The 27,946-nt window shown below is 47.2% G+C and overlaps 1 protein-coding gene across 3 annotated transcripts in view; it reads right to left on the bottom strand.

The window, feature by feature from the left end:
• Positions 1-27,946, bottom strand: part of EVC (EvC ciliary complex subunit 1) — a 946,714-nt gene that overhangs the window by 135,925 nt on the left and 782,843 nt on the right. For all 3 annotated transcript variants that reach the window (XM_069631973.1, XM_069631974.1, XM_069631975.1), the window contains one exon: positions 13,074-13,197. In XM_069631973.1, the coding sequence (XP_069488074.1) occupies positions 13,074-13,197 (124 nt within the window). The remainder of the gene's footprint in view (positions 1-13,073; positions 13,198-27,946) is intronic.

Genomic DNA, 27,946 nt, shown 5'->3' with positions numbered 1-27,946 from the left:
ACAAGTTACTTAACTGTAACTGTTGTTCTCCAGCATGGGTCTGGCATAGATTCACATGCTCATGAATATTCCCCCGTCGTCAGGCTGGGAATCCTCGGTAAAAGAAAAAAATCAGTTTCAATTTCGTTTCTGAACTGTCTTTCTCCTAATAACCAATCACTGGTCTCTGGGTCATACTGCCCCCAGCCAATGACTGCCCTATACCTAAGCCCTTCCTCTGGCAGCCATCTTCAGATTTGGTAGCATGTAAAGTGGCAGCAGGACCAAGAGAAGAGCTGCAGATGGGTAGGTGGGAGGGTGCGCATGTGAATCCATGCCAGACCCATGCTGGAGAGTGGCAAGGCTCAACATTAAGCATTTCAACAACTCAACATTAAGCATCTCTTACCTCGTCACCAGGCTCACCTTCAAGCAAACAGGTTGCGCAGCACTGCCTGGCCGACTCTGGACTCCTCCCTGGAATCCCGGTCCACACAATAGAATTTCATGAAGGTTTGCGTCGACCTCCACGTAGCACCCCTGCAGATGTCCAGCAGGGGCACACCGGACAGGAACACCATAGTTGCAGCAATCCCTCTGGTCGAATGGGCTCTCGAACAGCCAGGCAACAGTCGGTTTGCCAACCCGTGACAGTGCATGATCCAGCCGAAGAGCCACCTGGAAACAGCTGTGACGCCTTCCGAAAACTCTTTGTGCGGTCCACATAGAACTTCAGCGCTGCAGCCACATCCAGCGAGTGCAAAGTCCTCTCAGCCGGCGACGAAGGCGACAGGAAGAAAACAGGTAACACCAAGGGCTTGTTGAGATGGAAGTCTGACAGCACCTTGGGCATGAAGGAGGGGTGCGTCTTCAGCACAAGCCTCATTGCATGGAAACTCAAGTACGGTGGATTACAGGAGAGGGCCTGGATCTCTTCCACTCGTCGTGCAGAGGTGATGGCCACCAGGAACGCTGTCTTCCATGACAGGAATTTCAGAGGTGCCGAATGAAGAGGCTCGAACGGACGACCAATAAGCCTAGTCAGCACCACATTGGGCTCCCACACCGGGGCCGGAGCCTTCACCGGCGGGAACGAGTGAAAAGTCTTTGCATGAACTCCTTAACCAGGCGATGCAACCACAGCAATGATGGCCCCGGAGTTCCGGTGCAGCGGGAGATAGACGCCAGATGGATCTAGATAGAGGCGTGTGCCAGCCCTGCCTTGGCCAGCGACAGCAAGTACGGCAGCACTTGAGGGGCCGTAATCTGTAGAGGGTTTATCTTCTGTGCACGGCACCAGACGGTGAACCTCTTCCATTTATGTCCGTAGCACTTAAGAGTCGAAGAAGCCCTGGCCTTGGCAAGTACCTCCTTGCAGTCCGCCGGGATCTCGTATCCTCCAAACTCTAGCGCTGCAGGAACCAGGCCTGCAGGTTCAGCGACGAAGAGTCGTGTTGCATAATCGCGCCTCGCTCCCTGCGAGAAGATCTGCGTCCACCGGAAGCTTGACTGGAGGGGACGCTGACATGGCCAGAAGGTCTGGGTACCATATCTGCCTCGGCCACGCCAGTGTGACGAAGATCATCCTGTACTGGGACTGTCTGAGTTGACTGATGAGTCGTAGGAGTAACGGCAATGGTCGGAACGCATAGAGAAACAGGCCGTCCCAGGTGAATGAGAATGCATCCCCCATGCTCCCCATCTGGGGAATCCTGCTGGCGAACCTGCGGTACTTGGTGTTCAACGCCGGCGCAAACAGATCGATCTGGGCATTGCCCCATCGTCGAAACAGTAGATCCACCTGATCCTGCCAAATTTCCCACTCGTGGCAAGAGCACAGCTCCCTGCTGAGTGAGTCAGTGACAGTGTTCTTCACCCCTGCCAGATGAAAGGGTACCAGGAACATCCTCTGGGTGACAGCCCAGTGCCATAGATCCTGCGCTTCCTTGGAGAGAGCTGGGGATCTGGTGCTCCCTGCTTCCGAATGTAGAACATTGTTGTGTTGTTGTCTGTGAAGACCCGCACCACCTTGCCCTTGAGGGACGGAAGGAATGACTTGAGAGCTCAAAACATGGCCCGGAGCTCCAGGACATTGATGTGCAATGACTTCTCCTCCGGGAGCCAAAGGCCTCTTGTGTGGAGATTTCCGGTGTGTGCGCCCCATCCCTCCAGGGAGGCATCTGTTGCCACCGTCTCCTGATGCGCCGGGGTCTAGATGTGCGCGGACCCCCCACCATCGAATCGCTCGACGGAGTGTCTCATTGAGGGCAATCTTGTCCTCAAAGCTTCCTGTCGCCTGCATCCAACGGGCGTCGAGGAACTCCTGCAGCAGCCGCATCTGCAGTCTGCATAGCCGAACGAGGTAGATGCATGATGACATAATGCTGAGCAGGGACTTGATGGACCTCACCCTGGCAACCTTCATGGTCAACAGCCATTGTACCCTGCCCAGGATGGCCTTTATCCTGTCCTCCGATGGTGCGGCTTGGTCGTGCCACCATGTTGAGTCTGGCTCCCAGGAACTGAGGGTTCTGAGATGGCTCCAAGCAGGACTTCGCATAGTTTATTGAGAATCTCAGTTCCGTGAGCAGGTGGACGTTCCTCGCTGTGTGTCTGACGGCGAGATCCCTTGACTTCGCTCGGATGAGCCAATTGTCCAGATAGGGGTAGACATGGATTCCCAGCAGGCGCAGCTGCGCCACCACTGGTGCAAGGCACTTGGTGAAGACCCTTGGGGCTGACTTCAAACTGAAGGGGAGAGCCTTGAATTGGTAGTGCCTCCCATGGACCATGAAGCTCAGAAACTTTCAATGTCCTTTGTGAATGGGGATGTGGAAATAGGCATCCTCCAAGTCCAGCGACGACAGGAAGTCCCCTTCCTCCAGCTGTCCCAGCACGTGCTGGGATTTTATGTATTTGTTGATGCAGCGAAGATCTAGTATGGGTCGCCAACCGCCAGGCTTCTTTCAGATGAGGAAGCACCGCGAGTATCATTCGGAGTCGGAGCCTCTTTGGGACAAGTTCTATCGCTGCCTTTTTCAGCATCGCTCGTACCCCTAGAAGCAGTTGCGGAACGTGGTTTTCTTTCCTGGCCACAGGTGGAAAACGGGAACACTTCCTTTGAAACTCCAGGATGTGTCCGTGGGCCAGGGCATCCAGCACCCAACGGTCGGTGGAGATGGATTTCCACACGCCAATGAAGTTCACCAGCCGGCCTCCCACTGGGGTGCTTGGGTGGGGGCCCAAAGACACAGCCGGTTCAGTCCTGCTTCACCAAGGCCTTACCATCTTGGGCCCCTTGGTGACGACGATGTCCTCCCGCCTTGTTGCGGCCTCTGTAGGCCTCCTGGGATGAACAACGGGCCGCCTGACGGTATGAAGTAGATCTGCTGCCGAATCCTTTGGAGGCACCCTGTGACTTGCCTCCGTAGGGCCAAAAGGACGGCCGTCGTTGGTGGAGAGTGCCCAAGGCACGGGCCGTCTCAGTATCCGCCTTGATGGCCTGCAATGACTCGTCCACTGCCTTACCAAGCAAGTTGTTCCTCTCGAAGGGCATGTCCAGTACCCTCATCTGTACGTCCTGCTGGAAGTCGGTGGCCCTGAGCCAGCCATGCCGGCGAAGGCAAATGCTGCTGCCCATCTGGTGGAAGCTGATGTCGGCGATGTCCGTGGCCACCATGATGGCGTGGTCCAAAGCCACCTCGCCTTCTTGCAAGATTTCAAGGGGCTCCACCCTCTTGTTGTCTGGGAGGAAGTCCAGGAGGGGGGCGATTTTAAACCACAGCTCCCTATCATAACGGGCCACGATAACAAGAGCGTTGGTCGACTTAATGGTCGTTGCAGACGACGAGATGACCCGACATCCTATGGTGTCCAGCTTCTTCCGCTCGCCGTTCGGCGGGGAAGTGGAAGTCGATGCCGTCGCTCCAGCAGATTTCTTCTTGGCCGTCGCAGAGACCACTGAGTACAGGGACGGCTGCACTCTGAGGCACATAGGTGCAGAGTCTGGAACCCGGTACTACTTCTCGTACCGGACTCTCTTCGCCGAGGCTGGGTTCTTCAGGAGGGCCAGCCCCTCATCCCAGATGTCATCCAACAGCGGGACCGAGAGTACTGTCTTCCTCTTGGCCTCTCGTCGCTGATACAGGAATCCCTCATTCTTCTGCTCTTCGGGGCATAGCTGAAGAAGCTCTGAGGCCCTAGTGATCATCGCGTGAAAGGAGCCAATCTCGCCAGGAGGAGATGCTCGGGGTGGGGGTGATGGGAGATCAGTTCTGTCGTTGCCGCCATCGTCCATCCCAGTCTTCCCCGTCTCTGTCTCGTCCCTCGGTGGAGGGGATTGAGGTGAAGGATGAAAGTGCGGGGTGGATGGACCCGCCTCCGCTTGGATGGAGGGCTCCCGACGGTCCAGGCAGAGCTGGATCATCCGCAGAAGCCAAAGGCATCCTTGTACTTATGTCTGTGCACAGTGTGTGCAAGGCCAGCAAGATGTCCTCCCACCTGTCGGTTGGTGCTAGCAGCGGTTGTGACAGGAGCATCGGAAGCAGCGTAGTGTCCTCCGGCTCCTCGTCATTCTGCCTTTCCTCGTCATTCTGCCTTTCCTCGTCATCTCCTCCATTGCTCTCCATGTCCGCCTCGTCGGGGTCCTTCCCGTAGGATCTGACCACAGCAAACTGCTTTTCAAGAAATGACTTGAGGCTCGAAAGCTCGTCCTCGGAGGAGACATCAAGGCCCGGTAGGACTATCGTGCCCCCCCTTCTCCTCACCGAGGGGCTTCACGGGGGTCTTATCAATAGACGTGAAAGCCGATTCCCTCCGGCTGGGCAGGCAAACTCTTGGCTTGTGGGCTGTCTCCACTGGGGCCACCTCTGCGGTCTTCGCCAGGGACGCTACCACTCCCTCGCCTCGCTCCCCCTTGGCTTTCTCCGTTGGAACCAGCCAGGCCTTCTCAAGAAGCTTCCCAGGGTTATCGACTTCCTTTTCACCGAGCTGGAGCGTTGGCTCGTGGTTGACGGCATCGGCGATGCTGCGCCCAGCCTGGCAGCCGAGGAGCCCCTAACAATGGTGCTCGTGGACTCGCGGTGCTATGCCTTATGTTGGGCCCCCGTCGCTGGAGCGCCCTCAAAGGTCTTAGAAGACCGCTCAGATTTTCTCTTGGGAGAAGTACGTTGCCGGGCTCACCTGCCACCGGGCTCTTCGACTCCAGCCAGTCAGCGAGTCGCTTGTGACGGTCCTTCATGGTCCGGAGGACATGTCCTTGTAGAACGTACATGCCTCCTCAACGTGCGATTTATCTGCGTGCAGGCAGTAGAGGCACCGGGAGTGCCCATACTCCTTGACGACATTCTGTAGTCCACATCCTGGAAAGATCCTAAACCGAGGCATCAAGTCTCCTTTCTTTTCGGCCATGACCACGAGGGGTAGGCCACCAAGATCTTCTGGAATCCTCCAAGAAGTGAAATTCAACGAGATTTCCGAAACGGGTCACTGTTAATCAGAAGATGAATCGGTGGAGCTTGAGGCTCAATTTGACTGAAAAATTAGAGTAAACTCTTTGAAAAAACGCAATACTCAGTTAAAGCTTGAGAGCTAAGCACGAGGACTCCCAACACTTGAACATGCGGTAAAAATCTGAAGATGGCTGCCAGAGGAGGAGCTTAGGTAGAGGGCAGTCATTGGCTGGGGGCAGTATAACCCAGAGACCAGTGATTGGTTATTAGGAGAAAGACAGTTCAGAAACAAAACAAACTGATTTTTTTGTTTACCGAGGATTCCTAGCCTGACGACAGGGAATATTCATGAGCATGTGAATCCATGCCAGACCCCAAGCTGGAGAACAGTGATTTACTTGGGCGGTATTCCGGTGTATATACCTCCAGAATACCACCAAACTCGTAATGAGGCCCTAAGTATACTGGTCTAGCTGACATAATAGTTTGTAAATGCTTGTATGAAGCCTGCGTTTGAATGGTTGCAATCTTCTACTAGTATCTTGAACCCTAATACTATTGTATCTAAGTTATTTCCTTAGCAGTAGTTGATAAATAGTCAAATGAGTTGCAGATAAGACTCAGTAAATAGAAAAAAAAAACAGACTATCTTTGAAATTCTAAAAGTATAGTTAAGAATCAGCGCACAAAATAACCATTAAAAAGGTCATATTGGGAAGCCAGCAGGGGGCGCAGGCAAGATGGCTGCCTGAGCTGATAGCTCCGTCCCAAGCCCTGAGAAATCTGTGGAATTGACGCGGAGAGATGGATCCATTTCTTCTCACAGGTCGATATATCGCCACTGGAACCTAAGGCCCATGTAGGGGTGAAATCCTGACACTCTAAGCTGCCACCTGAGCTGAGATAAGTGTGAGCGCCCGTCCCCCCATCCCTGTTCCATGCTGCGACGGGGGAGAAGTGAACTGTGCAATCCTGGCTCGAGGGAGCACGGCGGCCGAAACCCACATTGCAGAGGCTGCAGTGCCAAAGGAGTCGGGGGACAGGTGTCGGCTCATACTACTGAAGACCAGAGACCGTCTCTTTGGCGGGCAGGGAGGCCTGGGCGGTGGACCCATCTCTCCCGCTCTGACCGTGCTGCAGGGGTTTTGGGGACCACACTTGGCTCCCAGGTTCCGTGCCTGGGGGAGCTGCACTACGAGGAGCCGCGCCGCATGCACATCAGCGAGCTGTGAACTGCCCCAACTGTGTCCCTAGGGGATGGAGGAAGCCCCATGAGACAGGCCGCAGTGCTGCACTGACGGCTCCTATGGACGTGGTTCTCTTGGCCTGGGCCATCGCAGCAGCGTGCCCGAGGCATAGTTGAAGGAGAGACAACGCATGGAAAGCTAAGGAGGACGGCCCAGAGAAAGTCCTTGCGACAGGGAGGGTAGCCCACACATGGAGGGCACCCCCCTTCCCAGTGGCACCCCATACATGAATGTGTTTGCCTGCAACTGCCGGGTGATCTACCTTGGAGAGGAGAAGGAGAGGGAGAGAGGAACCGCGCTGCGGGTGCAGCAGCATTCTGGGGATTGTCTTGTTGGTGCCCTATACATCGGGAGAAGGTCCTGAGGACTAAACCACTGCAGTAGAATATTGACCAGTGAGGCTCCCCCCTTCCCGGGCCGTCATGGGAGTGCCCCCAGGGCATTGTATGAGGGGGAGCACAAGCCTCCATGTACACAAGGTGAGGAGGTTCTGGGGACCACAGACCCACCCAAGTGCGGAGCAATTCAAGGACCTCTGTACCGCAACAACTCCGGAGGGGAGCTTGGTTTACCCCGGGACAGGGCCAATAGCCAGTGGGGGCCCTCCCAGGCCCGGCGCCCTCATATCTGGATTTGGGGCCGGACAGGAAGGGTCTCACGGCTGAAAGTTAGCAAAAGCAGGGAGGGGGAGGCCCAACAGCCCAGAATCCGCTGGACTGAGAGGAGAGCTGTTGGCATAGATGCCCGGGGGGAAGACGGAAGTCTCCAACCCATAGCTCATGGGGACTTGGCCTGAACCAACACAGCATCCGGGAGTACCTGTAGAACAGCCAGAGGCGTACGACGAAGGTGGGCCTAGGCGGGACATTGACAGGAACCCAAACCCTCTCCGATGATATACAGCCACACCAGGAGCAGGTGCCCACTTAGTGGATCACCTTACGGCATCCATATTGGTGGTAGGGTGCCTACCCCCCAGTCAAGGGGAGAAAAGGACGCCTCAATGAGCCCCCGGGACAAGACATCAGTGGGGTCCCACCCCGGTGAGGCTCATAGAGCAGGGGGAGACGTACTTTCACAGAGAGTGATGCCTGGCTATGCTGGGACCCCCATTTTCCCTAGACGATGGTTCCACTATTTGTGTCCTTCAACCACAGCTTCTGGAAGCAGAACTCTGGCCCACTGGAACTATACCACGGTTATCCGGTGAACCCGGGGGCCTTGGAGGTGGGCAAGTCATGAATTGGAAGGGAGCCCATGCGAAGTATCAATACCAGGCGGAAAACGTTGAGATGGATTCTGGAGGTGCGACTGCAGCCTCGATGGTGCTGGGCTCCATCAAAGATGACATCCAGACTATTCTTAGAGAGATAAGGGGGATGAGAACTGACTTGAGGGCCAAACTAGCTGATCTCACGGCTAAAGTAGCCACGCTGGAGGATAGAATGGACGGGTCAAGGCCAACCAATCCTCCACCGGGCTCTTGGAGACACAGATGGAGGCAAGATTCATGGAAATACAGCACTGAGAGGAGGAGCTTCACCTCAAAGTAGATGAAATGAAGAATCGCGAGAGGAGAAACAATCTACGCCTCTTCGGACTAGTGGAGACATAGGGTGAGACCCCACTCAGCCTGGAATGCAAGGAGCAGGACATAATAAGGATTGCCTTTGGACCGGACTCGGGAGAAGGAGTTGTGCTGGACAGAGTCCATCGGGTGGGGGGGAGCCTGCATGGCCACCGTTCGGTGCTGGCACATCTACACTACTACAGAGATAAGGCCAGGATTCTGGAAAAGGTTAAGGACCTTCGAAAAATACAATATGGAGACTCCAAAGTGGAAATTTTTCAGGATCTTTCAGCCCCTACGTTGTTGATGAGGAAAAAATGTGGGACCCTCACCAAGTGACTACAAGAGAAGGGATTTAGATACCGCAAAGGACACTAGTTCTATCTGGCTTCTTAATGGGATGGGAAGAGAACCCATCTGGTTGCTGAGTAGGACATCCAGAGAGTCAGAGGACCTGGTTGGTGGCGGTGGGCACCACTCAGCGGAACAGGGCAAGGGAGACTCGGATCTCATCCGGGGTCCTAGAGGCCCATACACAACTAGGGGAAAGCACAGGGCAAGAGGGACAGTTTCAGAAAGTTAAACACCCCAATGAGGCCTCGGGGAGGGGGGGCACTTGAAGTGAAATGGAATTGTGATATAAGTGAGCTGCACTTCTGTGCTCACTCAGTTGAGCTCTTGGAAAGCCTGGGGGGCGAGTGGGTGAGAGATGGCCTGGTAGAAGGCCACTGTTGGCTGGCTCTCTTTTCCTCTGTGTCATCGGTGAAATTGGGCTGGTAATGCATTGTTCGTAAGGCTTTGCCTGTTGTGGTTTGCATTATGTTGTTGAAGGGTCTTTAGGCTGACTTAATAAGGGGGGATACAGGGATCTTGGTGGGGAGAATTTGGGGGGACTGTGGCTCAAGGAGTTTGGGGCAAACTATACACTTTGATCTGTTTTGGAAAGGAATGAGCAATGATCCAGTTAGTCATATAACCCGGAGCAGGAGTACGATCCCTTGTCGATTCATCGACCAGACCAAGTCCCTCTGGGAGGTGGGGACGGATGCATCAAAGGGAAGGGAAGTGGGGAGGATAGGGAGGATGGGGGGAGGGAATCGGGTGTGGAGGGGGGAGGGAAATGGGCAGCGGAACACAGGGAATATCATGGATTCTTAAACTAAGGAAGGCTTTGTAAACAGCAGACGCATGGGATACCCAAGGTAGAGGGTAAGAAGAGGGGATGGTTGAGTGATGGGTTGGCACGCTGAATGTTAAGGGCTTAAATTCTCAGAAAGAGCGATCCCTCACTAGCAACATGTTCCACAAACAGAATTTGATAGTCCTCTTTGTACAAGAAGCACACTATCGGTGGGGAGCAGATAAAGGGGAAAGAAATAGGCAGGAACTTCTGGGCTTCTCATAAATCCTCCAAAAGGGAGGGGCGGGCATACTCTTGGGCAAATCGTTCCATCTCATGGATATTGAGACCAAGAGAAGCTTTGGAGACAGGTTTCTGGGAATAAAAGGCACATGCGAGGGAGTATGGGTCACGTTGGCTCCCCTTTACTCACCCAATGTGGGCCAGATTCATATGCCAGGTGTTTGTCATTGGACAAATGGGCAGAGGGACCATGGTTCTAGGTGGGGACTTCAACCTGATAATGAACACCCAGCTGGATTGGTGGTCGGCAAAGGGGAAGGGGATGACAGGGGGCCACAAAAGACAACCTCACCATGCGTGACCTCTTATGGGAACACTACTGGGTTGACGTCTGGCGCAATGCTTGGCTGGGCCCGGAGATACACATTTTTCTCTCCCTCACATCAATCTTATACGAGAATAGACCTTTTTTGCCTATATCAGAAGAGGGTGATGGGGAGATTGGGGTGCCGACCATGGAGGCTATCACGTGGTCGGATCATGAGCTTGTAGTGATAGATTGGAGGTTGCCAGAGGCTGTGAGGGGATGAAGATGGCATTGCAATGATACCCTATTAAGGGAACAGGTATTCAGGGAGTTCTTGAGGGAAGAAATAAAGGCTTTTTTTGAGACCAATGATAATGGAGAGACCAGCCCGACGATGGTGTGGGAGGCGGTAAAGGCTACCTTTAAGGGCCTGCTCATTGCGGAAGGTTCACGCAGAAAACGCAAAAGGGCAATGATTGAGCGCAACCTACGTAAAGAGCTGGGAGCAATGCGGTCACAACTCAACCTGAAGGGGGTAGACAGGAAGGCTCTCCTAGGGGATATGAGAGACAAGAGACAGGCACTACACACGGTCCTTATCTGGGAGGTAGCCAAGAAGATGAGGTATACCCGGCAAATATACTATGAAAGAGGGAACACAGTGGGGACTTTGTTGGCACACAGGACTAGGGGGTGTAGGCTGGAGAGGAGGGTTGGCGGAGTTCGCGAAATGGGTGGGAGAAAACATACAGGGGGACCGAGATAATGGAGTGCTTCGCGAGTTTCTATAAGGAGCTGTACACCAAGCAGGAAGAGGAGTCGGTGGGGTAAATGCAGAGCTACCTGGCCGTGCAACACCTCCCAAGGCTCGCAGAAGCTGAACACAAGGCCTAAGAGGGGGAAATAACGGGGGTAGAGGTGGTGGAAGCTTTCAAATGGTTGAAGACAGGGAAGGCCTTGGGGGAACTTGGCTTTATGGCCGAATTTTCAACAGCACTGTACCAATCCTCACTGGCGAGACCCATGGCCAAGTTGTTCAATCTGATAAGGGGGCAAGACACGATACCCCCAACCCCTATATTATAGATAATGGTGATAGCGAAACCTGGGAAAGACCTGGAGGACTGTGGCTCGTACAGACCTATCTCCCTCTTAAATGAGGATGGTAAGGTCTTTGTAGAATCCTGGCAACACAGCTGTTCTACAGGTACTCCCCAAATTGATCCACACAGACCAGGTCGGTTTTGTGTTGAATAGACAAGGGACGGACAGCATGCGCAAGTCTCTCCATGTGCTGAGCTCAAGGACAGTATGGGAAGAAGGGGCGCTCTTCCTATCCTTAGATGCCGTACAAGGTGTTTGACAGGGTAAATTGGGGCTTCATGGAGGCTGGGGGAGTCTTTTTTGTCCCTAGGAATGGGCCCAAGATGGATGGGCTGGCTATTAGCCCTATACTCAAACCCCTCTGCGAGAGTAGTGGTTAATAGAAGGGAGTCAGGGTCGTTTCCGTTAGAGAGAGGCACACAACAGGGCTGCCCTCTGTCCCCACATATTTACGTGCTAGTAATGGAACCGTGGCCGGTGTCTGTCAGGGTCGATGAGCTCATCAGAGGTGTCGCAACAGGGGAAATACAGTGTAAATTCAGCATTTTTGCAGATGTTGCACTCCTATATGTGACCAGACCATCCCAATCAATACTGTATGTGTTATGTAGTCTGTCTGACTTTAAGGTAAACCTGGGGAAATCAGTGGCATTTGTAGTAGGGAAGTTATCAGATACTGAGGAGGAATTTGTGGCAGGGCTCCCCTTCAGGGTACAGAGGGATGCGATTCGTTATTTTGGGATTCAGGTGACACAAAACCCTGATAACTTGTTTGCTAGCAACTTTCTCCCCCTCTGGCTGGCAGTCAAACAAGATATTGAGAGATGGGCGGGTTCGGGATTTTCGTGGATGGCACGCCTCAATTCAATAAAAATGGTAATCCTCCCCAAGTTTTTGTTACTGATCCAGATGCTGCCAACACTGGTGCCTAGGTCGTTCCTGTTGGAGGTGACACGAAACCTGCTGTGGTATCTCTGGACAGGGAAGAAGCATAGGATCTTGTATGAGAAACTGATAAGGCCAAAGGAGGAGGGGGGAGTGGGCCTTCCCGATTTAGAGGTGTACTACAGGGTGACCCAGCTGCGGGTGCTAGTGGATCATTTTATTCCAGGGACGGGAATAAAATGGGTGGCCATGGACAATTAAGTAATCTCTCCGGTCACGCTAGATGGCTACTTATGGGTCCCCAAAGCCTGCATCCCGGGGAGAGTGCTGCGACATCCAGTGTTGGGAGTTCTGTGGTCAGTCTGGAAGAGGGTGGTGACAATAGGCGGCTCACATTGTGGCCTTTGCCCCTAAGTTGCATCTGAGCCTCCCCACCCCCCCCTCAGGGACGGGATTGAGGAGTCACTGGCGTTCCAGCATTGGTATGAGGCCGGGCTCAGTAGGGCGGGACAGCTATGGGAAGGGGGAACCTTGGTATCTCTACAGGGTCTGGAGGAGGCCCTGGGTCTGGACAAAATATCGCCCTTTTGTTATCTACAAATAAAGGGGGCCCTGACTGAGGAAAACATGGGGGGAGAACTTCAAGAGGGAGTTGACTGATTCTGAAAGGTTTCTGATTTCGCAAAGAGGATCCAAGGGACTGGTATCTATGCTCTATAAGCTGCTCCTACTTGTGGCACAGAGGCTAAAAGGTTATAATTCGGATGAGATTACATGGTAATATTGTTTTCAATTGTTGTTGTAACTAAAATGCCAATAAAACTTGATTTTCAACAACAAAAAAGGTCATATTAACAAACACTTCTATTTTTCTTGAAACATTAATTATTTTCGAAAAGAAGTGCTTGTTTGTCCAGAAATTGTACATTCCGGACGTAACTAGCATCACCAAAGGAACCTTGCATAGCTGGTGTACATTAAGTGATAAAGAAGACATTAAAAAATCCAACTGGTTGTTTTTGTCTGGAAGACAGCTACATTTTTTGATTAAGAACTGTCTGTGACGAACTGGGAATATCATGAGTAATGCTGATCATCATGTGTGATGATCCAATATAGATATACGCGTTGAACCAGCTTCATTCTTAGGAAAGCTATGAGGGTTTACCTTTAACTGATCCTCAAGTCGTCTTTCCATCTGACACGCAACTAATTTCTTTTGCTTTAGACAATTCAGGCGATTCTGTTGAACATCACTCAGACCCAACAACATAGTTCTTTTCAGCAGCAACCTAGTGAAATGAAGCAAGCAGGCAGGTTATTAAACATGTAATTCATATGGACTCACTGCATGTATCGCCTAACCACGGAGATTTAGCAGTACCTTTTTCTGGATACTATTCCGCATTGCGGTTTTCAATGTGTGCCCCAATCTCTTTTGGTTTCAGAACCATCACTTATCATTAATGGAAGATATCTGAAACAGGCTTTTATACCACCAGTTGGGGAACATTGAATTTGTTTTACATATAGGTTACGAGATTGATGACAGCAACACGACTGTGTACCGGTTTACTTTGCTAGCACCTAGGGTGAAGCAGTCACTTTACAGGCAGAGGACGGAGACAAAGCCATATACAAAAGGAGACTTGTCTAGACGGAAGAACAAATAGGTCCTCATTACGACTCTGGAGGTAGCCATGGCTGCCTCCAAAACCGTGTCCGAGTCCGGGTTCCCTGAATGGGGAAATACCGGGCCATTCCGAGTATGGAGGACCTGGTATTTCCCCATTCAGGGAACCTGGACCCAGACTTTCCCCATTCCCATTCAAGCCCCCATAGGGCTAAATGGGAATGGGGAAGGAGCTAACAACGGGCCCATTACAAGAGGGCCCGTTGTTAGTTCCTTGGTTCCCTCGCGGGACCCACTATGGACATCTGGATAAACCAGACGTCCACAGTGGGTCCTGCGAAGGAACCGCGTAATAGTGCGGAATGCGTTTAACGGTGCCGGCACCATTTCCCAGCGCCATTAAACGCATTCCGCACAACTTGTAATGAGGCCCATAGAAAGGTAATTGCGGCGCATCATATGAAAGATTGCAAAGCAAGAAAATACATGAGGTGGCAAGCACATGCCTTCTAAAGAAATCAAAATCAGTACATGCGACACACATTCTTAACCATGTGCCCACACTAATTACTAGTTTGAATAGTCATTAAGGTGGGGGTGGGATTTGGAAAATTTATTCATCCAATAGGAAAAAAAACAAGTATGCACTTGAACAATCCTGAGCAAACCGGACGTTTTTCTATACAAGTCTTGTCCCCCCTCTGTCTCCCCTCCCTTGTCGCGCCTAGAAACACTTGTGTAAATGACTTTTCATATCATAAATTGGCAAGTTCTAAGGTAGTGAACAGAGACCTGAGCTTGGCATGGCGTTAAGCCACTAAAAGTGTGGGCGTCAACAGCGTCAAACTGCTGCGTTTGGGGTGAGGTTGGACTGATTTGCTTATGGAATAATCAGTCATGGATTCAAGTGAAACACTGAAAAACTCCTTCCTCAGGTGTTCCCTGTGGTTCAGAATTAGTTTCTCGTGCATTCTGGAAATTTCTCATTCTTTTTAATGCTGCAAATTGCCATTAAAAAGCCGTGTGCTTCCCAAAGATAAACGTAAGATAATGTCCATGCAAACATCGGCCACGTTCTCCCCTAGACGGCCTAGACGGCCTGGCAATCCTGTCTAATACATAGGCTCTAGCACTTGCAAAACACACATCCGGAGGCGTGCTGGATCCAACCATGTTCTGGCGCCCCCTTAACCCTGCTTCCAGCAGCACCAACTGTTGGTATCACCCACCAGTGCCAGGAACTGCTACCGACGGTGTCAACCTATTTGGGGGCCGCCATTGCCATGGGCGGAGAGTGCGGTGGTAGGAGGCACATGTGGCGAGGATGTTTTGTGCTATACACTTGAAAGAACTCATTGTCAAGGGGGAGGGGAGTTTGATGGTGCACTCCAAATATATTGTACTGAATACATGAGAATGTGCATTTCAACATCTATTCAATGAGAAAATCCTCAGGTGGCGGGCGCCCTAAATGATCCCCTCCGAGATTACTGCTCTGTCTGGTGGCATTGACAGAAGGTCATTCATGGCATTGTCTGTGAGACAGACGTTAGTGCAACTGAGAAACAGAGTAACTGAGGTAGCGGGATCACTCTGCAAAAATACAGCCAGGAGTAACCATCCAGGAGCATTAAGGTATGATATATTTATAATGCGCTTAATACCCATAGGTTTCAAAGTGCGGACCAGGGGATCGAACCTGCAGTGCTCTGTGTCATCTTGCTTCCAAGGCGATCACGTTGCCCCTGAGCTATCCTCCCGAGACATAGGTAAGGAGCCATAATATCAGTCTATACATTCAGATCTCCCCATGGCTCGCAAGGACCTGTAGATGTGGCACATGCACCCTTTGGCACCTAGCTCCGGAAAAGGAATGCTATTGTGCAAGGATTTAGGGCGATAAGAAGTGATCAAACGGGAACGTGTAAATTGCAATACTGTCATGGTACTCTACAAACTAAATGCCTTCTCTAAAGGAAAGTTAGTGCCTTTAAGACTATAGTTGGAGAGTATGTGAGGGCAATGAAGGCAGGAGACCCTCAACAGCTGGTAACAGACAATGTGCATTAGCTCTGAGTAATCTGGGGTGCTATTTCTATAGACTATGCAAATACAAACATCAGAAAAAGGGGGAATAACTTCAAATCATTTAGAATATGGGAATCTGTGCACACTTTGACTATCCATAAGTTAACGTTCAAGGCACTTTAAGAGCCTCCGACCATATGATTTCAATGTACATAACAGCGGGATTATGCCGCATTAGCAAGGTTAAATGCACACCCAGAACCATGAATTGTATTAGTCCCAGGACTACCCTGCCACCACAAGACTACGCACACCCCAGTGGAACAAGATCTATTCGCACTCGGCACCACGTTGGACCACTGCACCTCTCCTCACACGGCAATCAGTCCGAGAGGACTGGCCACAACTAAGCCGGCCCACTAGCACAACATGCCTGCACTGCACAAGGAGCCATACACTGGCTACACAACCAACGCTGGGCCCACAGACCAATAATGGATGGTATGCACGGCTCACCCCTCCAGCAAGTCGCAAACCATAACAGCAGTAACATGCATTAATTGTTACAATTTCGAACACCATATGAAAAACTATCCTTACTCCCAGTCACAGGCCCATCCAGGACCCATGACTGGGATCATATAGGACCAGCTCCTCCCTAAGGGGACCCCATCCGGGAACACAGACCCCCCACCCCGTAAATCGTAACATAGGTAAGAGCCGCCACTATGCCTTGATTCCAACCCCAAATATATGGGAATACAAAAACTAACAATTCTCTGTTCTCTTTCCTCTTTCTCCATTGGCCGTGTCCTGAATTAATGTAACAATAATAAATGTATATATCATGTACCACTAATTACCATGTGATTTACACTGCAAATGTAAATTGTGTAGTCACAAATGGATATACAAAACTATTTATTTCACTTATTCACGCTCTGGCACACACATGTCACTTACCTCACAAACTGCCACCCATATTGAACAATTACTGGATATGGGTACTTTTACTATCAGCCTTGATAAAGACCTCAGAGGTCGAAACACATGTCAGCTGACCACCATTAAGACGAAAAGGCTGCACTGAAATAAACTCACACCATATCAACCGCACTTGCGTAGAAATGTATCCTTTCCAAATATACCAGTGCAAGGTAACCAGGAATTTCTCTTCACTCTTATGCATGTAGCCTGCCCTGAACCATCGTTATCACAAAAGGGAAAGGAGACATATCTCTTGACTGTGCTTGCCTAACAGTTATTATTGGGATCACTGTTGGTTTGTAGTAGTGTGAGGGCTGAGAAAGCAGTTTAGCCACTACAAATCCCAGTACTCTTGAAGTGCAGTAGATATTTTGTTGCATTTCACCTTAAAAGTTCTCATTTCAATATGGTATATTGCACATGGGCACTGTATTACAGAAATCAAATTTTTGCATCACATGCTGCATGATGGTGAAAAAGAATGGTCTGTCCAATATAGCGATGTGCTATATTGTCCCGACTAATACGATTTGCAGTGCTGGCAAACCAAACAAGACTATACACTTTGATAAATACCATGGTATTGTCACTGATTAGATGGGCGATGACCCTTTCCATGAGGCCAGGGAGTGAGGCTGCTACCGCCTGGGGGTGGTACTCAGCGGGTGGATCTCATTGGGAGGGAAAGCCTCCATGGGACCAGTGACAATCACCTTGGTAAAAAGCAGTATTCACCCTCCTTCATGTCTGTCCCCTGCTTCCTTTAACACCACTCAAAACTCTGTAGTGGGCACCACAATCTGTCTGTGTAGAGTTGAGGAAACTAAATCCCAAGAAAATACTGAGAGGAAGAAGAGTGCTACTGAACTGCATGGTGATCAACGGTTCAGTACTGTGACTAAGAGGAAGGATGGAGCAGTGATGAATATCTATGGGAATCTATGGGAATCAGAGTACAGGGTCTAGTTGCTGGAGACTGTCTATTGGCTATACGGAATGCAAATTAGAGGAATGACTGAGTGATTTGTCAAGCCTGCCCCAGAGGAACCGAGAGCGAAGATTGAATGCCACAGACGGAGAAAACCATGAAGAAGCTGCTGACCGCAAAGATAGTGGAACAAAGCCGCCGTCTGGAAGGGTGCTGCCAAGAACTGCCAGACCACTATAAGAGGAGAACCCAAGTGAACAGAATAATTGGGACGTCTCCTGGAGCGAAGCAGCACCGCCTGACTCGCTGGAAGCGAAGCAGGGATGTAGAAGTCATCACAACCAGAGCGCAGGATTTGATGGTTACCCAGAGAATCGGCAGACCCGAGAAGCATGTGGTGCAGCAGGAACCCAAAAATAAGGTACGGGTGCTGCCTGGGGCTGGGAACCGTACAAGTGGAATCTAATGATGGTCAAAGACCCAATACGAGTTCAAACTGTTAATACATGGGTCAAGGGTCCCAACAAAGATATAAAGACAAAGAAATATGTGGCATCAGTAAACCCTTGGCAGGAGAGTAAACCAAGTGTCTTGGAAGGCCAATATAAAAGGGGTCTGCGACCCAAGTGAATCACAGAAGCAAACCCGGTTCGGAGACCTGAAAGTAATACAAGAGAAAAGAAAAACTGAAATAAACTGTTTAGTATATCCTATGTGGAGCAGTAGCTGGCAGGAGAGTACACCAGGTCTGTTCAGTTGGACAGAGCAACACACCAGGGTCTGGGACCCATATGAAGGAGGGCAAATCTCCAACTTAGTTCTTGAATGATGATGAAGTAGCTCAATTGCATCACAACTCTGCACTTTACCAGGATAGGTCCCAGGGCTATGAATGTTCAGGTAACTCTGTTCATAGATTTATTATCTCATATGTGTTCATGCCACAACAATTCATGTACATCAAAATATTTTAATTCCATTAAAATTAGAGAAAAAATCATTTTCAAGAACAACAATCTGTTTAACAGATACTTTATAACTGTTTGGTTAATGCCTGGAATTAGAAGAATAAGTAAACATGATGATCTATATCGGTTTTTCAGCTCCCGCAATGGAGTATTATTTGTGATACTTGTAAGATCACACAAGTTAGTACCTCTCTTATTTAATTTATTCTACAAAATAATGGAATATAAATATAGGTTTAAGTTTGACCTTTTATGGGGCATCTTTCACTCCACTAGATATTGAAAAGGGGTAACATTCTCACCTGAAGAAGGAGTGTCTGCCCCGAAATGTGTAGTCTATTGCTTGTAAAAGAACTTCTCAATCAATGATATACCATCTTTATTGATGCTTTGTTGCTCTGATAAAAACATAGGAGTGTGATCAAACAAATGTAAAAGATCATGGTGATTAATGACAACATTTTGGTGTCAAATATTGATGAATTTATTAGATGACTACGGTTATAAAAGAATGACAATATTTAGATTTAAATGAATTATTGTGACATAAACACATAGGAGTTAATCTAAGGTCAGAATAAGCATTTCCTTTGTGGAATGTACCAGGGGTAGTTCATTATTTGCCCCATTAGAGTGACCGGGTAACTTGGCCATTTTTTGACAGGCAGTTTATTGTGAGTATTGTTGTCCCGGTAGTTGTGGACCACCCAGGGCACCTGAAGTTTATTGAATTATCAATGATTTGATTAATCAACTTCATATCTACATATATTAGTAGTGCATCCCATTGCAATTTTTGTTTGTTATACAACAATTGTTTAACTACACACTATATGGGGACAGCACACAATCTTTAGAATTAAAACTATTCATATAAGCATGTCATTTAAAAAAATAGTGTCTTTAACTACAAACAGGGCTGACACATTGGGATTTTCAGAAGAAGAAGCCACACAGATATTAAATCTAATTACGCGTATGGAACGAGAGTGCACTAATGTTAAAAAATCTATATATGTGTGGGCCATTTGGAGGAGCTGATAAGGAGAGAGATGAATGTAAATCTACATGTGAGTACTTTATCTCAATACTTCAGACCTCAACGGATTCCGAGAGGTCTGAGAGTGGACCTGGACCAACATTGTGTAGAGACAGTCCAGGGTTTGTTAAACGTTGGAGGCAAATTTTGAACAAGTGCTCTTTGGACTTAACTGTTTTGACAATAGAGAAATATGCAAAATCACTATTCTCAGCTAACTGAAGAGATTGATCAGATCAAAACATTTCTATAAAGTCTGATGATGAATGAACGCATTTCAACAACTTTAGAAGAAATCAATAAAAAACGTTTCAAAAGGGAGATTGAATACAAGAAAGTTTGAAAGTTTAGATGTGATACTATAGACTATAAATTTGATATCGTAAGCACCTACCTCACTACCAGGGATCCATTACAAGAATAGGATCAGGCAAATCATAGGGCAGGAACATCAAGCACCAGCACAGTTTCTTTTATAGGATGTTGAAAACCAGACGAAGCACAAAAAGTAAAATACATCTAGAAAAGTGAATTTTCCGGAAAAAAAATACATAGCCAACAATATTTCAGAACACATACTGACTGACATTGAACGAAAGACTTTACATAAAGGCATTTCATTTGTTCCAGAATATAGTAGTAGTTTGTTTAAGGAAAAAAATAGATTTTTTTCGATTAACATGCAAGATGCGTTTGAAACTATTTTTTGCAACCACTTATTGGTCTAGATCTACAGAATCATCGGAATACCTTGATATTAACCCAAAGCAGTTTTTTCCATCAACTTCAAAATCAGATGCTGGGGGCCTTTCAGAAAAAGGTTCTGAATGAGATGAGCAAATTATCATTTAGGAAGAAGAAACATGGTAATTTTACAAGACATGAACCAGATGCACTTTCGAAGCTGTGGAATAATCTCATTATTATTATTATCCTGAAGCCTGCAGACAAGGGAGGTGCATTAGTGATTATGGACCATGATAAATATAGAGCAGAGATTGATAGACAACTTTCAGACCAAGAGACATAGATGGAAGTATTTCAGGATCCCACAGAACAAGCATGAGGTGTGATACGGTCATTATTGAATGAAGCACAGCAAAACAATTGGATCACAGAAAATACTAAGGGCTTGATTCACAGAAGCATTTTATAATGGCGCAATACGATAGGAACACGTTCTGTGAATCAGGCCCTAAATCTTTTTTTGACCAAAATTCATCCACAGATGCTAGTAATCTATATTCTGCCAAAGATTCATAAACATTTCAATGAACCACCAGGAAGGACAATAATTGCTGCTATGGGGAGTTTATTGGAACCACTAGCGCAATATATAAACTACGCAATTCAGCCTCTAATTCAATGTTCCAGAATATACATCAAAGATACAACAGAATTTTTTCTGAAAAACAAAGAGTTTCAATATGAAGAGGGACGTGATATTTTATTCATGATGGATGTGTGTAGCTTATACACAAACATAACACACAATGCCAGTTTAGAAGCCATGGGATGGATTCTATTAGCCACCGACTGTACTGCTAACAAAATATTTGTACTGCGTTTGCTGAAATTGGTATTATCTAACAATTTATTTCTTTTTGAGGACACATTTTCTGTTTGCAGGGACCTCCATGGGTGCTGCTATGGCGCCGAGCTATGCAAATACCGATACAGCCTATTTAGAGGAGGAGTTTCTGTTGAATGACACAAGATGGAAAACTCATTTAAAGTGTCTATATAGATTCATTGACTATGTATTCAGGATTTGGAGAGGAACTCTGAATGAATTGAATCAATTGCTTGAATTTATGAATCTTAAATTCCACAAATTGAATTTACTATGCAGCACAATACAAGCACAATTCAGTTTCTTGATGTTGAACTGCATGTGAAGGATCATAAATTGGAATCTACAGTCTATACCAAACCAACAGACAGGATTAGCATTCTATTGGCTTCATGTTTTCATCTGAAATGCACAAGTGAGAGCATACCATACAGCCAATTTTTACGGTACAAGAGAATCATATCCGAAGACCATGAGTTTGTTAACAAATCAGCGGATTTGCACATTAACTTTGCCGAAAGAGGTTACCCAGAGGCAATGATATTAGAAGCTAAAAGGAAGGCTGCAACAGTTATTAGAGAAACAGAATTGATGCCTGGTCAAAACCTAAAAAAGAAAAGCTTATTTATGTAAAAATCTATTCCCAACATTGTTAAGAAAATAAAAAGAATCATTAAAAAGAATGTGGATATTTTGAAAACTTATCAGACACTAGGCCAGTTATTCGAACAAACACGTACTTTTGCATACAGAAAGAGCAAGTCAGCGAGGGACTATCTGGTTCGGGCAGAATTTGTTTAAAACACAGAACTGAAAACATTGTTTAAAGGAGCATTATCCTGCAACAATAGTCAACAATGTCATAACATCACAAAAAGACAATCACATTAATCACCCATACACTGGTAAAAAGATCAAACTAAGACACACTACAACCTGTGACTCTTCTAATGTGATTAATGGAATCCGATGCCTGTGTGGCTTCTCTTATGTAGGCTTAACTACAATGAAAGTTAAAACAAGCCGGACCCAGCACAAATCTAAAGTGTGAACACATCAATTACATTCACACAATATTTTGACACTGCTCAACATTCCATAGCACAGATTAGATTTATTATTTTGGAACATGTGAAATGCCCTTAATGAGGTGGAGATTTAATGAATCTACTTCATCAAAAGCAGATATTTTGGATAGAGTAACTTAATGCTTTGATTCCAAGCAATTTGATCCGTCGTGCTTTCTAAAAACAACGTGGTGTATATTCTAGCATTTATAGATGGGTATTGCAAATTACAAAAAGATCAATTCCGGAAAAAATATTTTGGAAATAAGTTTGCTTACTGAGACATCTTGGAAATTCAAGGTTAAAATGTTAGTATAAATTTAAAATCAATTTTTAGATCATAATATGCAGATTATATTAACCCCAAGGGTGGCTTGCATTAATTTAAAATGTTTAATTGTTGTTAGTCAAATGAGCTAAACTTATCAATGAATTTCCTGGATGACATTTTAATCTATTACTACACCTTATTTAAACAGGTTAATATCATTGCCAGGTAGACAGCGATCTGGTAATATTGTCCCTCCAGTGGATAGACAAATGATGAGATGAGAATGAGTTTGGGGCGTCACAGTTTCCTTTGTTAGAAAAAGGAGAGGCCAGACCACAGTATATATCGTGGCACCAGATGGACAAAAATCATTTAAAGGTGTAAGTGTAAACTCCAGATTTTAACTTCTGGTGCTGGGAAATGGATACATAAATTAGAGAAAATGACGGGAGGAAACACGTTGGCCATAGCGGACATTAACGGTCTTCTAATCGCCATACTTGGTGAGAGAGCTGATGACGTGTGGACAAGGGAAGGATATGCTGGTGTGACTACAGTCAACACTGCTCACAATGGAGCTCCATTCATTAACTGTAGGGGGCAGTCTGGATACGTCCGAAATGGGAGCTATAATGACAAAAAAGATGAAGGAAGAAGATGATCTGTTGGTTTACATTAAACATTTTCAGGAATCTTGGGCTTTGGAAACACGCAAATCTTAGGGAAAATCTATACCAGTATTCTATCATATACTATGCCAAGGACTGCCAGAGCCAGTACAGAAGCAATTCAAGAAGTTATTGGGGATAAAAGCTAAACCGTGGTCGACCATTGCGCATTACTGCAGACTCTTGCAAGAAAAGAATCGCAAAAAGGACGATGCTCGCAAAGACGAGGAGGCAAAGTTAGTGCAGAAGAAACTATCCAAGTACACCATCGAAGAGGCAATGTTGACCAGCGTGGAAGGATCAATTCATAGCAGACAGTGAACATGTCGCAGGAAAACAATCAAAAGACAGCTTCAACAAAGTAATAGTGGATATGCTCCATGAGGAAGAGGATTTCGAGGATGAGGTTGGCAAGGTTATCAATGGAATTGGCAGAATAATCAGGGCAGCGTTTAGAATAAACAAGGTGGGATTCAAAATATGCAGAACGGTAATCGGGGTATGCAAAATGGGCAGGTTGGGAGACCACTGCCTGAATGTTGGATATGTAGAATGACAGGGCACTTTTTTCGTATGTGTAGAAGTCAAGGCATGGTGCAAAATTATCAGTTTTCAAGAGGCGGGATGTCAAATCCGCCTGCATATTCGCAGCAGAATGGAGATGGATTTGCGCAGAATCAAACGGTGCAGCAGCAATCGCAGATAGTACAACAAGGCTTGCAACCACAGTAAGTAGCAGTTAATCTGCCACAAGGACAGTCGCAGCAATCACCTATGCAGCTTCAGCAAACCACAAACACAGGTCAGTTAATGACTCCTGGAATAAGGGATGTTACAGCCAATGAAGGGAATCCTTTCACAAGTAATGGGATGAGCTGTAGCTGCAATAGGACAGCTCACTGGGAGACATGATGTGTTCCATACTATCTGTGACGCCAAACCCTCATGAGGCACCAAGGGTGGACGCCAGTATAGGGGCAAACATTTTTCCTTTTTAGTAGCCATGGGTGTGGCACGCTCATGTATACGAGAGGGAAGGTTTTCAATGTCTGCCAATGCCATGAATACTCAGGGGTTCACAGGTGCTACAAGCAGAGTTCCTTTTACTGAAGAATTACCAGTTTCCATAGGAGAATGTGACATGAAAGTGCCACTGTTATATTCAAGGCAAACACCTGTCAATATATTGGGACGAGATTTAATGACTAAGTTGAATATGACAATCTCGTTCACTGATGAAGATATAGTGTGTTCAACAACAGGAATGCATTATGTAAATGTGTGCGAAAGGATTATGGCATATGGAAGAAAACTAGCTATAAGAGCAATTCCATTAGAACTAGAGGTTTTCCAGTATGGAGTGTTAGGGAGAATGCTCTCTTTAGGCTGAATTTCCTAACCTAGTGAGTCCTCCTGCCAAGAGTGACACTCTTTTTCTCCCACTCTTGGACATGATTTATGGTGTTCCTTTGACTGTTAATGTGTTTTATGGGCTATGGGGTCCTTTACTCCATAGGGTCTCATGTGTTTTTACTGTGTGTGTTACCCAGCACCCTCCGTGCAGTGACACAGGGGTGTCATAGTGACACCCAACCATAGACTCCATACCCTGGGACTGACTACTGTCTCCCAGGGCATGTAAAGTCACCATTGGCTTTACTAGTCCCAATTTATTAACAGAAACCAGTACAAACCATCATATTGTGGATGTACGGGTCGAGGCAATTCGATTGCCCCGGGGTCTGTTAGTCGAGGGGGCACGTCTCCGTCCCCCCTGATCGAGTTTTGGCTGGTGGCAGTGGATACTACTTTTTATATTCGACCGCGAATATATCCCTATGGGATTTTCCCATTGTTCGAGGCTACCAACTTTAATTATTTAATTCTCATAGCCTCGAACATACCGCCGGTTTATTTATTTAATATTAATTCGCCGGTTGGTATTTTTTGCCAGGACTCGATTTCTAAAATGGCATTTGTGTTCTCTTCTGTGACTCCAACCCAAGTCGAGCCCTTTGTTCCACTTTTTGGGAGGCTTCTCCACAGAAGCCTCCAAAAGTGGTGCCACTCTGTCTGGGTACCATAGGGGGTGTGAGAGGGGGTTTAGGCACCCTGGACTGATTTACCTTGGTAACTGAAGTCGCACTCTTTTGTGATTGGCCCATGTGGTGAGCCGGCCGGCTCACCACTTAGCATGTTTGATTGACAGCTAGGCTGAGTGAATGGGGGTATGCTGCATAAAAGCAGGGCTTTTGGGACTGGAACTTCAGAAGTCGCCACAGGACCTGAGAATCCGGCGAGGGAGAAGCTGAGCCGACCTACCATGATGACACCACCGGTGGCGCCCTGCGGAACCAACTCACCACTTCCCGACGACAGAGAAGATCTCCTGGCTGGAGAGGCTTCTTCCCCTAACTGGTGGGCACAGCCAGTTTACCTTCTTCTCTTCGCACCCCAGACCAGTTTGTGGTCAAACTGCCTGTGCCAAGCACCCCGGCAGCCGGATAGCCACTTACCACTGGACCGCGAATCAACAGACCGCTCCTTGTACCCGAGAAACTCTGCGGCTGGTTTCTTCCCTGGCAGTGCAACGGACTCCTGTCTTCCTCCCCGATGAGATCCTCCCTTCCCCCAGACTAAGCACCGACTTGCATTCGCTGCCAGGAACAACTGCCCCCGCTGGAGTGTTCTCACCACTTTAAGGTACCGTGTCCGCCAGGCCTCCCTTTCTAAAGATTGCTACAAGGTAATAATAACCCCTTGGACTGGGCTGGCCGCCTTGACCCTCTAACTGGTCCCTTTCTTTGGTCCAACTCCTTTTTGAACCGTTACAAGACTTTTGTGCACTGCAACCGTGTGACCTTGGACACATTTCGTTTTGATCCTCTTAAAGCGGATCCGGCCTACTGACTCTGAATTCATGGTGTTACTTTGCCTTCCTCTCTTGTTGTGTTCGTGAAAAAGTGTTGGGATCCGTTTCAATTTATTCTCTGCTTTTCTCTCCCTTTTTAAAAACGAATTATTAGAGTGCCATCTACGTTAAGCGCTCACCGCTGTCTGAAAATAAGTGGGGCTTTACTTAAGACTTGTCTAATATTTTTTTAAGGGAGTGTATATCTTTTGGTGACCGTGTTTTTGAATTGCTTACTATTAGTGCCCGTGTGTTTTTCTAGATGTGGTTTTAAATAAATAATTATATCTCTTTTACACCAAGCCCTGGTCAGTGTTTACTTGTTCTATTGTGTTCTCTTGACCTATTGTGAATACTCTGTATACTGCCTAACTCTTCTTGAGGGAAGTCTGACTGCTCAGCCACAGCTACCAAGTGAATCTGTGTGGTACAGACTGCTAACAAGTGGGTTTACTGACAAACACCTGTCATCCTAAATCTTTTGCAGTGGTCCCAGAGGGAACTGCACAGGTTTCTGCCTAACATGGAGTACGCATTCTGTTGTCATGGTTACCATGCCTAGCAGGCAGACCAATGAGAACTCCAGATTAATTTTTGTTCAGACCAAGAATAGCTACGTTCGAAGAGAAGGGACACATTTTTCCCATAGAGATACAAGCAGCCATAGGGGGAGGGGAAATGGCTTTGCCTGATGGACATGATGATGAAGGAAAACAATGGCGTTCAGTAATCGCCATTGGGGAGGGTTACATACTAACTGACATCACTGATGAAGATCCGTTTGGAGATCACCCATCTGATGACGAAGAAATATTTCAGATGTGCATTACTTATTGGGTAAGAGTAATTAAAATAGAAGTTCCTCAGAAAATGAGGATAGCATAAAAACGTTCATAGTATTTTGATGAAGCCATGGTGAAAGTGCCAGTTTCATTATGGACCACCGGCCTCTATGACATAGGCCTACTAAAGGGGGTTAGAGAAGTGAAGATTAAATTGAAACCAGGAGAAATTTTACCTCGAGCACTCAATATCCTATTGTCCAGCGAGGTGGATGAAGATATTTTTTAAGACTATTTCCGCCATGATGGAACAGGGCATCTTCGTGACTTCAGAGTCACCGTGGAATACCTCAGTGTACCCTGTGCAAAAAAGTAAGGGGGGGGGTTCATGGCGTTTAGTGCAGGACCTTTGCCCAATAAACCAAACTGTAGAGGCAGAGATCCCTCTAGTTCCTAACCTGTCTACGATGCTATGTAATATGACGCACAATATTTCACTGTGATTGACTTGAAAAATGCATTTTTCTCAATCCCATTGTATAAAGACTTGCAGGATCCGATGTCTTTTACGTTCAGACAAACATGACTGAAAAGTACTCGGTTGCCTCAGGGGTATTGTGAGTCTCCAAGGATTTTCAATAGTCATTCAGATGGGGTTAAGCAATATTGATTTGGAAAGCGTTGTCTGCAATACATGGATGACATTTTAGTTTGCAGCACCTCAGAGGAAGAGTGCAGATGCGATTCTTTCCAGCTGATGATTATACTCGCGGACAAAGGATATAAGGTTAACAAAGAAAAGTAATATTGTCAACAAGAATTGTTGTACATAGGCCAATTGATTTTGCATGAAGGGAAAAAGATTACTCCTGAAAGAGCTGAGGCTATTTTAAAAACAGCCAATCCACACACGATAAAACACATGCAGAGATTTCTGGGATTATGTAACTACCTCAGAGCATGGGTTTTTGACTACAGCTCATATATAAGGCCTCTATTGCAGGCTCTAAAGAAAGCGCAGGCCACGCAGGAAAACAAATCATGTGGACTGAGGAGATGGAAGAAGGGTTTGATGAATTGAAAAAGCAATTTGCACGGCTCCAGTTTTAGGGACTCCCAATTATGCTGAGGAATTCTTTTTGTTTTCACATACAGATGTCACTGTCATGACAGCAGTCCTTACACA

The sequence above is a fragment of the Ambystoma mexicanum genome, chromosome 6q, assembly GCF_040938575.1.
Source record: "Ambystoma mexicanum isolate Mex_15411 chromosome 6q, UKY_AmexF1_1, whole genome shotgun sequence".
NCBI lineage: Eukaryota > Metazoa > Chordata > Amphibia > Caudata > Ambystomatidae > Ambystoma > Ambystoma mexicanum.
The sequence above is the reverse complement of the archived record's forward strand: the minus strand, read 5'-3'. Positions and strand labels throughout refer to the sequence as shown.